General features: G+C 51.9%; 1 protein-coding gene across 9 annotated transcripts in view; it reads right to left on the bottom strand.

Annotated features, from left to right (window-relative positions):
• Window positions 1-359: 359 nt before the first annotated feature.
• The window catches only part of Asap1 (ArfGAP with SH3 domain, ankyrin repeat and PH domain 1), a 322,988-nt gene continuing 311,272 nt past the window's right edge, over window positions 360-12,075 (bottom strand). For all 9 annotated transcript variants that reach the window (XM_087184109.1, XM_087184129.1, XM_087184116.1 and 6 more), the window contains 4 exons: window positions 10,942-11,000; window positions 6,825-7,324; window positions 5,567-5,689; window positions 360-3,163 (listed from right to left, as the gene is read on the bottom strand). In XM_087184109.1, the coding sequence (XP_087040235.1) occupies window positions 3,089-3,163; window positions 5,567-5,689; window positions 6,825-7,324; window positions 10,942-11,000 (757 nt within the window). In that variant the 3' untranslated portion in view covers window positions 360-3,088. The remainder of the gene's footprint in view (window positions 3,164-5,566; window positions 5,690-6,824; window positions 7,325-10,941; window positions 11,001-12,075) is intronic.

The raw sequence follows: 12,075 nt of genomic DNA, 5'->3' as shown, positions 1-12,075 counted from the left end.
CGCTGATCTGGAGAGTTCTGGCGAGGACTGACCTCCCGGGCCTCCTTTCCAGGCGTGCGACGTGAGACATCTGCGCCTTTTGGGGCTGCCGGGGGCCAAGGAGCTGCCACAGGCCGTGCCTGAGTGCAGGCCACGCGCACTCAGCCCGGGCGCGAACACCGCCGCGCCTTAGCGTGAGCAGGAGCAGGTGCCGAAGTCGTCGCGAGGCTGGGACGTCCGGTGCCCATTCGGGGTGAGCTTTGGCACAGGACTTAGGGTGACCCGTGCTATCCACGCCCCCAGAGCAAAGCCAACAAACGTCTTGGTTTTCCCATTCAGAAGAGTAGCAGACAACTCACAAAATGGCCTGATTTCAGATGTTTGGGATCAACTGAGAATATGTTTATTTAAAAGCAGTTTTAAATATTAAAAAAAGTAGAAATTAACACGTACATTACTGAAAAATGGTCACAGTAAATACATGTGAAATGAAAAGCGTCCTGATGTTCGATGGCAACATCTGGATGGAACTCGGAATTTAACTAGTGGCACTACGGGATTCCTATACAACATGTTGGAAGTTCTAGGCAATAAAAAAATAAATAGCAATTGCTGTTCAACAGTAAAATAAGACACGCTATTTGCAGAACATAACTTTCCTCTCTGTGGGGAAAAAGAACTAATTTGCTATTTTTTTCGAAAGGTTCCATACCTTCAAAATAATCTATCATGTACAACATCGCAGATAGTGGCTCATGAGTTGAAGAACAAGATCAGATTTAAACTCCACAAGATTGCCAATGGTGTTCTATCTAGTCTTCCTATGTCCTACAGTAAGCTGGATTAGAGAACTCACATTCCTGATGGAGACAAAAACACAACCAGAAAAAGAAAGGCATGAAAAATGCATTTGTGTGAGCTACTGCAGCCGGGGGAAAAGACTAGACATTGACTCCGTGTACTCGTAGAGATACAGCTTTTGTGTGTGTTTTTATAAAGCAGTCTATTTTCAGATCACTGAAAAAAGCCTAGGCCACAAAAAGAACGGCTCTTTCACGCAGCTGAACGTGCGCAAGTGAAGGAAGTGGCGCCCTGGGGAACCTCAGCCGCCCACTTCCTGTCCAGTGTGGCCCACGCAGGGCGCTGTCTCCCACTCCCAGTCCCCTGTGGGAAGGTGCGCGTGCCCTGACACCCAGGAAGCAGTCGCTTAGAACTAGTTTCCATGAACAGCTGATGAAGTATTTTGCAGCTCTGTCATGCAAAGCTGATTTCTCAGGTGGCTATTTAAAGTGTCCTAGTAACCAGTTAAGCAGCACTAAATTAATGTTTACTGAGCACTGTGACTATGAAAGGCCTTTCCTACTGGTTTGGCTGGGAGTTGTGCTTCTGTGAAATTAACATTTCTCATTCATTGCCAAGATTATCTGCTTAAAAATATTAGACTTCTGCACTGTGGCCCAAATAGCAGTTTAAGCAAATGTGCGCCCGGGATCAGAGGACAGTCCCACTGACCTGGAGTACAAGTGCCATGTTCATTTCCAGGATTCGGACGATGTCAAAGACGGAAATAGTCACAATGTGTCACCCCCACCCCCACCCCTGAACTGGGGATCGAACTCAGGACCTTGTGTTGCAAGTCAGGTGCGGTGCCGCTGAGCTAAATCTCCGGCCCCACTCACAATGTTCTTTATGGTCTGACAAGCATGGCCGGGATGAAAAACAAAACAAAAGTAACAAGACAGGAGAGAGAGGGGTACAAGGCAGACTGAGAGAGAGGAGGAGGGGAAAGAAGAGAGGGAGAGAGTGAGTGAGGAGAGAGAAGAGACTCTTCGCAGGGAGAGAGCCTTTTTCACAGTGCAATTCATAGCAGCGTTCCAAAACTTGGTTCTGTATGAATTGACTTGAAGGGGACATGTCTATAGGACAGAGCTTAAGGAGGGAAAACTTTGTAATTGGGGTTTAAGAAATGGAATGGAAAAAGAAAAGCTTGGTTTCAGCACCTGGATTCTACACAGGAAAAACTGTAAAAGGGTGATTTCTAAATCCCTCTTCTTGAATAACCTAAGAAGACAATTTAAAACCAATACTTTAGATGCTCTGACATATTAAGGGGTGCTGACTCATAATACAATATATAAATTCATACTCTTGAGAAGGCCAAATGACTGACTAGAAACAAATGTTCTTGCAACCTTATGATTTCTGCTTTAATGGCGATCAAGTTTAAAAAATGTACAGTTCAACTTATCCATACTATTTATTCCTTTATAAAAGGCAGATTTCAGGTAAGCTTCTAGATGCATGCATATTGCAAAGGCTAGTATTTTCTGGCAGTCCTTGGTTCCTGAAAGTTGAACTTCATCAGACGTGTTTTAAACTTTTGTCAAAATCGTCATGAAGGATATGTTATTTTTGCATAATGAGGTAATATCTCGGGGTGGGCACTCATCACCATACAATAGTATAAATCCCCTTGCCTAAACTTGCATGAGGCTGTGTGCATTGTAAAATGCCACAAAGAGTTTTGGGTCAGTGAATATTCTGCTGAAGGAGTAACACTTACATTTAACTGAGTACTTTTCTGTAATAAATACCAAAGTAGGTTTTTGTAGCTGTAAACTGTATACACAGATAACTACAGGCTGGTCTGTCACGGAGCTAACTACAAGTTTCACCTGGAAAACAGAACCCACCTCTTTGCTAAGAATGCACTTTCAGTAACATGATTGAGAATACTGCTTTGTTAGGAACAGAAAGTCAATTCTATGCCCCTCAGCGGGTGCTGGAGACCACTTCTACTTGCAAAGCCAGCACTCCTGTGTTTTTGTTTTTCTGTTTGTAAAACAGCATAGATAGACAGATGTAAGTGCTAAATGCCAAGGATGGCTTTGGCAAACCAGTAAGGCGAACTGGGTCCCGAGGCTACCCTAATACTGGCGAAGGCAGAAGACCACAGGATATTTACAACACATACTATATTCCCTCCTGAGGTGGCCCTTCACGAGTTTCTCATTCTGTAACAGCAGCTATATACACATTGTGCACAGGATTACATGGAGGCAGCAGTCTTGCATGAAGGATGTGGGCAGTCTGAAGCTTCGGCTTTTTGCTAGTCGGACAGGATGTGAACGAAAGACACCGGAAAGACCCCCTTCCGTTCAGGCTGTCCTTCGATGTGGCCGATCTGCAGGGAGAAGAGAGGAGGTTCAGGCCGGTGGGTAAGAGCTGCCCAAAGTCTGCCCACAAACCTGGGGGTAGAACCCCAGTCTCACCGTTCCCCACCCTTTGGTGAACCTCCGAGAGCTTGGGTCATGAACCAGGTAGTAAAACAACAGAGTTGCAAACAACATCTTACAAAACGCTCAGCACTTTTGCATGGATCTCAAGACACCTGTGCAGCAGCCCAAGAGGGGCAATAACTTGCCGAGACCTCCTGGGCTTCAGGTTCCAGAACCTGTGTTGTGAAGGGGGTGTTGCTGGCTGTCTTTCCAGGCGAGTAACCTCAGACAAATCTTACTAAACCTCCTACTGTTAAAACGGGGCTGAAAATCCCTTCTCTCGGGCTGCTGCGTATCAATCACTTGTTTTTCATTACTACAGGGAAAAGATCCTGTGAAAACCTTTGACACTGAGGATGGCCAAAGGCAGCTTTACTGTCTGCTACATAAGCCTGCAAGCCATGGTGACCTGCGAAAGTTTTCTGATGACCTCAATTAGATCAGTATTAATTACATTAAAGAGAATCATACCATGGCCCTTTACCAGAAGGAGTATCAAGACCATACATATTGGCTTTGAATGCCACATACAGAGGAGAGGGTCTTAGGAATGGGACAGAGCTGGGCTGGGCCGCTGTGGCAAGAGCTCACTTGCTTCCCAGGCCCGTGACCTCAGGGAACATCCCTGCTGCCGGGTGTCTCATCTGCCAAGTGTCCTGAGTGGCCTGCATGTCTCCTAGGGTCTTGCTGGCATCAGGCAGCAGGAGGGGTCCGGCAGTGCTGGGTCACGGTCAGGAAGTGTAGCTAGACATGTGCTGACACCCACAGAATCCTCCCCACAGCCCTGCTGAGACACGGGGTGCGGGGGGCACTGGTCCTCCTCGCCCAGGAGTCTGCTGGAGTTCTCAGCTTCTCAGCGAAGGAGATAGTCACTGTCCAACAGCAGTGCGGTGAGAAGACTGCAGTGAGCCTGCGATATTTCCGGGAGGTAGATGCGTCAGGTCCTGTCTTTTCCAGAGGAAACAGGTCTGCAGAAGGGACATACTTTTGTCCAAGGCCGCAGGACCAGCAGTGACCATGCTGGGGATTTCAGTCTGTTCCCCGTGGCTGTCCCAAGCTGGTTCTCCAACAGGCTGCACGCTGGAGGCAGGGCCACTCCACAGGCAGAGGCCAGAGCAGCGGCGTCTCTACGTTCATGCTGCCCCAGGACACAGGATGGGCCCCCATCACCTCAGTCCTCCTCCCCTCTGCCTCAGCCTCCTTTGTTCTCTGCTGTGGGCTCTGCTGAGGCGGTAGGATGTTAGCGCATCCCTGGCTCCCACCTGCTGGATGCCCACAGCACTCCTGTCCCAGGTCTTCCCGACAGTCACAATATCCCCAGTTTGTTTGGTTTCTTTATGGGTCTATGTAACCCAGGCTGCCCTCGGACTCGTGGCAATCTTCCTGCTCAGCCTCCCGAGTGGTGGTATTACAGGCATGTGCCTCCTCGCCCAGCTTCAAAACGTCCCCAGATATTGCCACAAGTCCCTGCAGGGCAAAACTGCTGCCACTTGGAACCAACTTGAGCCTCTGTCCTTACAGGGCCGAAGGACGAAAGGCTGCACCTTGGCCTGGCAGTTCCCAAGGGGCCTTGCTTCCTGGCCAGCCTGAGCAGCAAGGCCATGCAACTGCCCTCGAAGGCCTCGCAGCCTGTATCCACAAGGCCTCTCGGCTCCCAGCAGCTCCCTGGGGAGGACAGTGGTGCCCTTCCTTCCCCAGCCTGGGCAGTAGGTTTTACTGTCAAAGGAGTTCTCATAGATATTTAATCTTCTAAAAGTGGGTGAGGGAAGTTTTATGGCCACACTTTCCAAAGGAAGAGCTCAGGGTGGATTTGAGCGTGAGCACAGGAGCAGCTCAGTTTGCACGGGACCATGGCCCTCTGACGCGCAGCCAGGGGCTGCGGTGCAAGGGGAGCAAGCACATAGGTTTGGGGCTCAGGGCGGACTTGGATCTTGACTTTGCATGCTTACTGGCTGCCGGGGAGAGATGATGGGCAAAGTGCTTGACTTTCCTGAGCTTTCATTTTGTATCTGAAAAACTAGAAAACACCTGCAAGCACACAAGGCAGCCATACGATACCACAGGAAAAGCATATACAAATGTGAATTTCCCGACCCACTTTCAAAGCAGTATGTCTGCTTTTCTAGCATATGCTGCAGTGATGGAAAAGATCAAATACCTAGGGTCCCTTGGGTAAGTGACACAGCTGGCAGGACCCCTGTGCTTCGGGGCGCTCTCTTACTCACTGCAGGGTCTGGAGGACTCAACACGGGGTCCATCGGGCAGTGCTGGAACAGTGCATGAAGGAATGGATGGCCGTCCATACATACCCACCACTCCTGGTCCTCTTCCCCTGTGACAACGATCACTTCCCCCTCAATGAATGTGAGCTCGTCGTCATTGTCGGCCTGGCAGTCATAGATGGTCTTCACACGTCTCACTTTATTCTTCCCCTTCAGTGGAGAAACTGGGCTTTAGCACAAACACTGACCCAACACAGGGGCGAGCACAGTGCTCACTGAAGGGTGGGTGGCTTCATTGAGCCTGGCGTGCCTCCTGTGCGTGCGTGCGTGCGTGCGTATGTGTCCACGAGCACAGTGGCAGGACCATCTGCCTGAGCCCAGGGCAGTGTGCTCTCCGGGAACGACAGCCCTTCCCCACCAGTGTCAGCCCGGCCCCCAGCTGGGGACGCGCCATCACCAAGCTGCTTTCACCAGAAAGCAGACAAGGCCCTGATCTCCTCCACTGCAACGTCAGCTTGCAGAGATGACAGCAGTCTAAAAACGTTTTTAGGAAACACGATGTAAAGCAACACTTGCAGCTTCTGCATACCGAATGTACAGCATAAACCAATTTTCAGTCCCCTCCTGCAAAACAGCAGGTCAGGACACGCTGGCCAAACCCCGTAGGGTCAGCCTGGGGTGGGAGGTTCTGCACTGCTCCCCAATAGCTGTCATTTCTGACCAGTTTTGACTTGAGTATTACTGGTTGGGTTTCCAGTTCTTTGCAAACAGGAAGACGGAAATAAAGGCATTACCTTCCAAAGAATACTTTTAACACCCTGCTAATTAAATAGTCAGCAATAAAAAAGCAAGCTGTCTCTTTAAGCGTTTTCGGTCCAGTGAATTCCCTTCCACCCCTGGGCCCTTCCTTGATCCTGAGGGAACCCGCTTCCAGCCTGCAGTGTGCCGGGCTGGGTGAGAGTCTGGGAAGCCTGGCAAAACTGTGGCAGCCAGCAGATTTTCATCTCTGTGCTGACTGAGCGACGGAGAGGGCCGAATGTGTAATTTATGCTGGGGAGGACTGCTATGCTCGGTCTCTGCCGTGCGAGGAAGCAGGCTGAGAAGTATGGAACTTGCCGTGGGCGCAAGTGCAGTCACACCAGGCTGACACCAGTGCTGAGGGGGCCAGGGGTCCAAAGCCTGAGCCACAGCTACCAGGCTCTGTCCCCTCACCACATGTGAACTAGAGCAGGCGAAGGCAGCCAGCTGGGAGCCACGCACCCTGATTTTCTTGCATTCAGCTCGAGGCCCCCACCCCCTTCAGTGCAGCAGTGGCCTGCAGAGCCGGACACGGGCGCCCACCCACCGTGTTGATCTTCCTGGGCAGCGGCACAGGCGTCTCAGGCAGAGTGGGCGTGAGGTCGTTGGAGTCTTCTGACACCTGCTTCTGGATGGCGTCTCTGGACTGCATGTTTGGGGACAGATCCACTGGGTGTGACTTCTGCATGGCCTCGGAGGGCTGCAGAGCCTTGGGTGAGATGTCGGCAGCCTGGGATTTTGCCAGCAGGTCTCCCAGCTGCGGTTTGGGGGGCAGGTCCTTCATTTGTGGCTTGGGGGGTAAGTCTGAGAGCTGGGGCTTGGGTGGCAGGTCACCCAGCTGCGGCTTTGGGGGGAGCTCTCCGGGCTTAGGTGGCAAGTCTCCAATCTGGGGCTTGGGGGCCAGTTCTGTGGGCTTTGGGGGCAGGTCTCCAGGTGGGGGCTTCTGTGGTAACTCTGTCAGCTGCGATGATTTCTGGAAAATCTCAGATGGGACGTTGGCTTTGTCTAGGGAGAGATGATGGCTTGTTTCTGTTTTCCTTAGTGCCACTGCAGGGACAATCACAGAGAGGGAAGTCACTGGAACAGCGTGTGAGGGGGAGGCAGGCTTGCTCCTGTCACAGTCACCTGAGAGCCCCCAACCGCCACCCGGTGCACACTTGGAGCGGCCCGCTCAGGGCAGCCCCAGCCTGGGATGGCCTGTTTCTAACAAGGTCAGAGCTGGAGCCAGGAGGCACCTACACTACTGTTCATGGCTTTACGCCTTAGTTAGGTAAGAACACAATGGCCATATCAACCCAGGATTTTTTTAAAAAGCAAACATAATACAGTTTGTGGAAAATTGGAAGGTACAGTTAAACACTTTTCCATAAGCCTACCCTCCATCTAAGTGTAGCCATTTGTCACGTTGATATATTTCCCCTCTTGACTTTGCCATGCAATTTCAATGCATCTAACTATGTGCTACTTTAGCAGAATACTTGCCATGTCATTAAGCTTTTTACTAGTACAAATGTCATTCTGAAGGGACATTCTCCTCTATGGCTGCATCATGTTCAATTCCCTTGATTCTACATGACTCATGCAGGAGGTGGCACAAGAAGCAGGAAGGCCCATCCTCCCAGGTAAAGCGCTACCTTCTGGTGATATGCATATGTGGGCTTATGCATGTAGCATCTAAAACAGAATGTGCATTATAACACATATGCTGCAGTAACACACACAGTCTGAAAATTTGTTTCCACTTAATATGCTCAGGAGAGTCTCCAAGCTCCTCATTCTCCTTACCTGCTGCACGCTATGCTACGCTCAGGCAGGGCCACAAATTACGGACCCGCCCTGGCGCTCCTGGCACAGCTCTGTGGAGAACACTCACTGTCAGCATGTCTCTAACGTGAGCCCAACCATTCACCAGCCGTGTGACCCTGGGCAAAGTGTACAATCTCCCTGTGCCAACTCCACCTCACAGCACAGCCCTGGAGATTACACAGGGTGACGTACGTGAGGAATTTACTGACAGGAACTGGCAGGCTGTAAGCATTTCTTTAGAGTAATGCCATCCACTCCTGTTAAACAGGGCTCCCCGAGGCCAAGATTCCTCGCTTCCTAACTCTGGCTCCTGGCACAGGGGCCGAGCACAGCAAATGTTCCGCGAGGAAACGGCTGACGAAGGCACACTGTGTGACTCAAACTAAGGATTTTATCCTAAAAATACAACAGGTTTAGAAAAACATCTTTAGAGGAAAGAGAAGAAGCTGGGCATGGTGACATATGCTTGCAATCTTAGCTCTCTGGGAGGCTGAGGCAGGAGGATGAGTTTGAGTCCAGTCTGGGCAACTGAGACCCAGTTTCAAAATAAAAAACAAAAAAAGGGGGCTTAGTACATAGCTCAGTGTGAAGGCCCTAGGTTCAATCTCCCCTACCGTGGGAGATGGATGGATGGACGGACGGACAGGGACGAACCAGCGTTGTGAACTGTCCCAACCTGTCCTGCAGGCTGCTTTGCTCCTGGCCTGCCCGGCCACATCTATTTCTGAGCAAGCCACAGTCAAGGACTCTGCCCATCCACCTAATGTGGCTTGGCTCGTAAAGTGCTCTGATTTGGGCAAACGACAGTGTGAGGCCAGCAGCAAGAGGAATAAACTGAGATTCCCGGGCAGAAGCTGGAAAGACACTTACTGAGGAGCCGCACTTAAGAGGGGAGTAGACACCAAGCGATGGGTGTCCCAAGCCCTCAAATACGGGAGTCACCTATTCAGGCTGGGACTGAACTTTGAACCCCCCTGCCCCGGCCTCCCAGAGTGCTGTGAGGATTGTGGTGTAAGTTTACTGTGGGAAATAACAAACTGTGGAAGTATTTACACAAAGGAAGAAAGTGGGCATAGGCAGCGGTGGCAACCCTATGGCACGTGTGCCACAGAGGCATTTGTGGTCTCTGAGAGCTCTAGAAGGCTGGCCAGCACTGGGGTAGAGCAGTGGGCGGTGGTGGGAGGGACACGGGTAGGGACGGAGGATCAGACAGCAAGCCCGCGTCTGAAAGAGTCCCGAGAACATGGCTCGTCCCAGAGGAGGGGGACGGGAGCTGGGGCACAGCCTGGTGGGTGAGGGCAGGGCGCTCCCTGCAGGCCATGGGCCACTGTGTGCAGGTAGGCAGGGCACAAGGTGGCAGCAGGGTGAGCATACGTCCTGGCTCACAGCAAGCAGCAGAGGACCTCGCGAGCAACGGTCGTGGGATCAGACTGCTACCTGCCCGTCCAGCTGTCAGAGCAGGCGCCACACTCGTCCAGACAGCAGAGCAGAGCACAGGAGGGAGTGGGGCTGGGGCCAGGGCGTGCTTTTCTGGTGTTTTGGGACAGGAGAAACGGGAGGCCAAAGGGGACGAGGACAGGGAGCAGTGGTGGGAGCCACAGGCGGAGCCGGTGGCACTGAGAAACACTGGGGCTTGAGTGCTAGAGACCAGGCAGCACTCTGGGGAAGCCCCACTGGCTACGAGGAGGAGCCAGCAGCACTGGGGACTCCTCACCCAACACGCCTGCGCCTCACCGACGTTCTGCCCCGGCTGAGGAAGCCTGCAGGCGGGGGGTTTCTGCTCCCCTACAGGAGCCCTCTTCTGACTTCTACTTCAACCAGGACACAGTACTGGGCTGGGTCCGAGGCCTGGGCGCCAACAGCAGCAGCCCACACAGCAGCTCGGAGTCCACTGAGCCTTGCCCAGGTCTGAGAACACCCGCTGGTCCCTTTCACAAAGACCCAGTGAAGCTGGCGCTCTGAAGGTGTCTGGCAGGGCTCCGCACTACCATTCATGCTGTAGTAGGAAGATTGAGACTGTTTTTTTTTTGGTACCGGGACTCAAACTCAGGACCTTGTGCTTGCAAGGCAGGCAGCGGCACCAGACTTAAATGCCCGGCCCAAGACTGTTTGTTTTTTGAGGCAGGGTCTCGCTCTGTAGTTCAGGCTGGCCCTGAACTCACTATGCAGCCCAGGGTGGCCCTGAACTCATGGCAGTCCTCCTACCTCAGCCTCCCAGGTGCTGGGGTTATGGGTCCGGGCCACACACTCGGCCACTGAAACCCTGCTTTTGTAAGTGCAGAGCTTGGCCGGGGTGGGAAGATCTGGTGACAGAGACAAGCCTCTGCTGGGCAACACGGCAGCACTCAGACACTGCTGTCCTGGGCTCTGTGCCACTTGGGTGTCTGCTCCGCTCGACAGAGCCACTGCAGAGGAGGAGTCCTCGGCCACCCACTTCCCAGGGGTTTTCTGAGCATGACACTTCATGGCAGCTGCACAAATGCTGACTGAGCAGGCTATCACTTCCTGCTTTACAGACCAGGAATCCAACCTGGGGAAGCGGCCGAGTCACTCGCTTGCCCCAGGTCACAGCCAGTAAATGGAAGGAGCCAGCGCTAGTTTCCAGGCTCTCGGACCATGTGCCCAAGAGCAGGGAGAACCTGGAGGTCACAACAAAGTGTCTGCTGGAAAGTGGTTTTAGAAAAAGTGTAATCACAGGTTTGCTAATCACAGGTCTTGAGTTTACAAATGTCTCCCTGCATAACAAGTGTTTACGGGGCATCTACTACGTGCCAGGTGATGCTCTAGGCATTTGGAATAGATCAGTGAACAAGACAGACGCCTCACCTGCATGTGAGTATGAAAATGATGAATCTTACCTTTCTGAGGTAGTTTAGGAAGGACTCTTGGGCCAAGGGCAGTCTTTGCAGAACTGGTGCTATTTGATAAATAACAATAATTTAGGATCTATAAGAGCTATAATGGCAACAGTGATCTACTCTTCGTGGAAACCAAAGGTATTATGAATGATCGAAATAGTCCTTTCACAATTTATTTAACAAAATATTACAGTCTAGTTTTTGCATTTCAGTGTGCCTTGCTGGAGAAGCACAGGGTAAGGTGAGAAATAACTATTAGTGATAAAGCCAAGGCTTTTCCTCGGGGTGATGTGTATAAAAACACCCCAAATAAAGCACACAGGCGCCCATGTCTTGTGATCCCTGTTACCCCCGTTTCAGATAGGGAAACCAAAGAGTGCTGAGGGTCACTAGCTGGCAGAAGGCCCCAGGCCAGCTAGTGGTGGAAGTGGAAATTCAGCCCCTTTGCAGGGCCCGAGCTCTCACTTCCTCCTACACCAGCACAGGCGGCTTGGGTTCTCAGGCACGCCCCGGCAGTGGCTTCCTTTTGGAGGACATGTAAATGAGTAGGGGAAAGCAATGCCCCAGTCCCTGGAATGGCAACCTGCACCATGTGGTCTGAATAACCAAATATGTCCTCTCATCAGCTGAAAGCCACTACTTCCTTCTAACAGGAGGCCTTAAGGGTCCTTGGAGACTGCCCGGAGCCCTGCACACCTGAGAAGCAAAGCAGTCCAGGCAGGGCCTGAGTCCCACCTACCAAGAGCCCCTTTTATGATCTCGAGCCCCTTTCCTGTCTGTCCCCTAATGTCCCAGGAGGTGGCTGCTTTCCTTCTCTCTGGCCTAACTGTACTTAAAGGAAAGGAAAAAGCAAGCAACCAGCCAAACACAAGAAGTCAAAGGAAGAAGATTAAAGGCATGTGCTCCTGTCTTCAGTCCCAGCCCTCAGCCACCCTGGGCCTCCCAGACCCTTCAGAGCTCACAGGCAACCCTCTTATCTGTGTGGGCAGAGCCACTGATGGAAGAGAAACAGCAAATGCAAGAGGGCTTCGCTTCCAGCATTTCTGGGCTGTGTCCCTCCTGTTCTGCATCAGCAGCTTCAGGGAGACCTGGCTCACCAGCTTCTGGTGTGAGCACGGCCTGTGGCCACTTGTG

This window comes from Heterocephalus glaber, unplaced genomic scaffold, assembly GCF_053883595.1.
Source record: "Heterocephalus glaber isolate CG9 unplaced genomic scaffold, H.glaber_assembly_v1.0 deba00000281, whole genome shotgun sequence".
In the NCBI taxonomy this organism is placed as follows: Eukaryota; Metazoa; Chordata; class Mammalia; order Rodentia; family Bathyergidae; genus Heterocephalus; species Heterocephalus glaber.
Note: the sequence above shows the minus strand (reverse complement) of the source record. Positions and strands in the feature narration are given on the sequence as shown.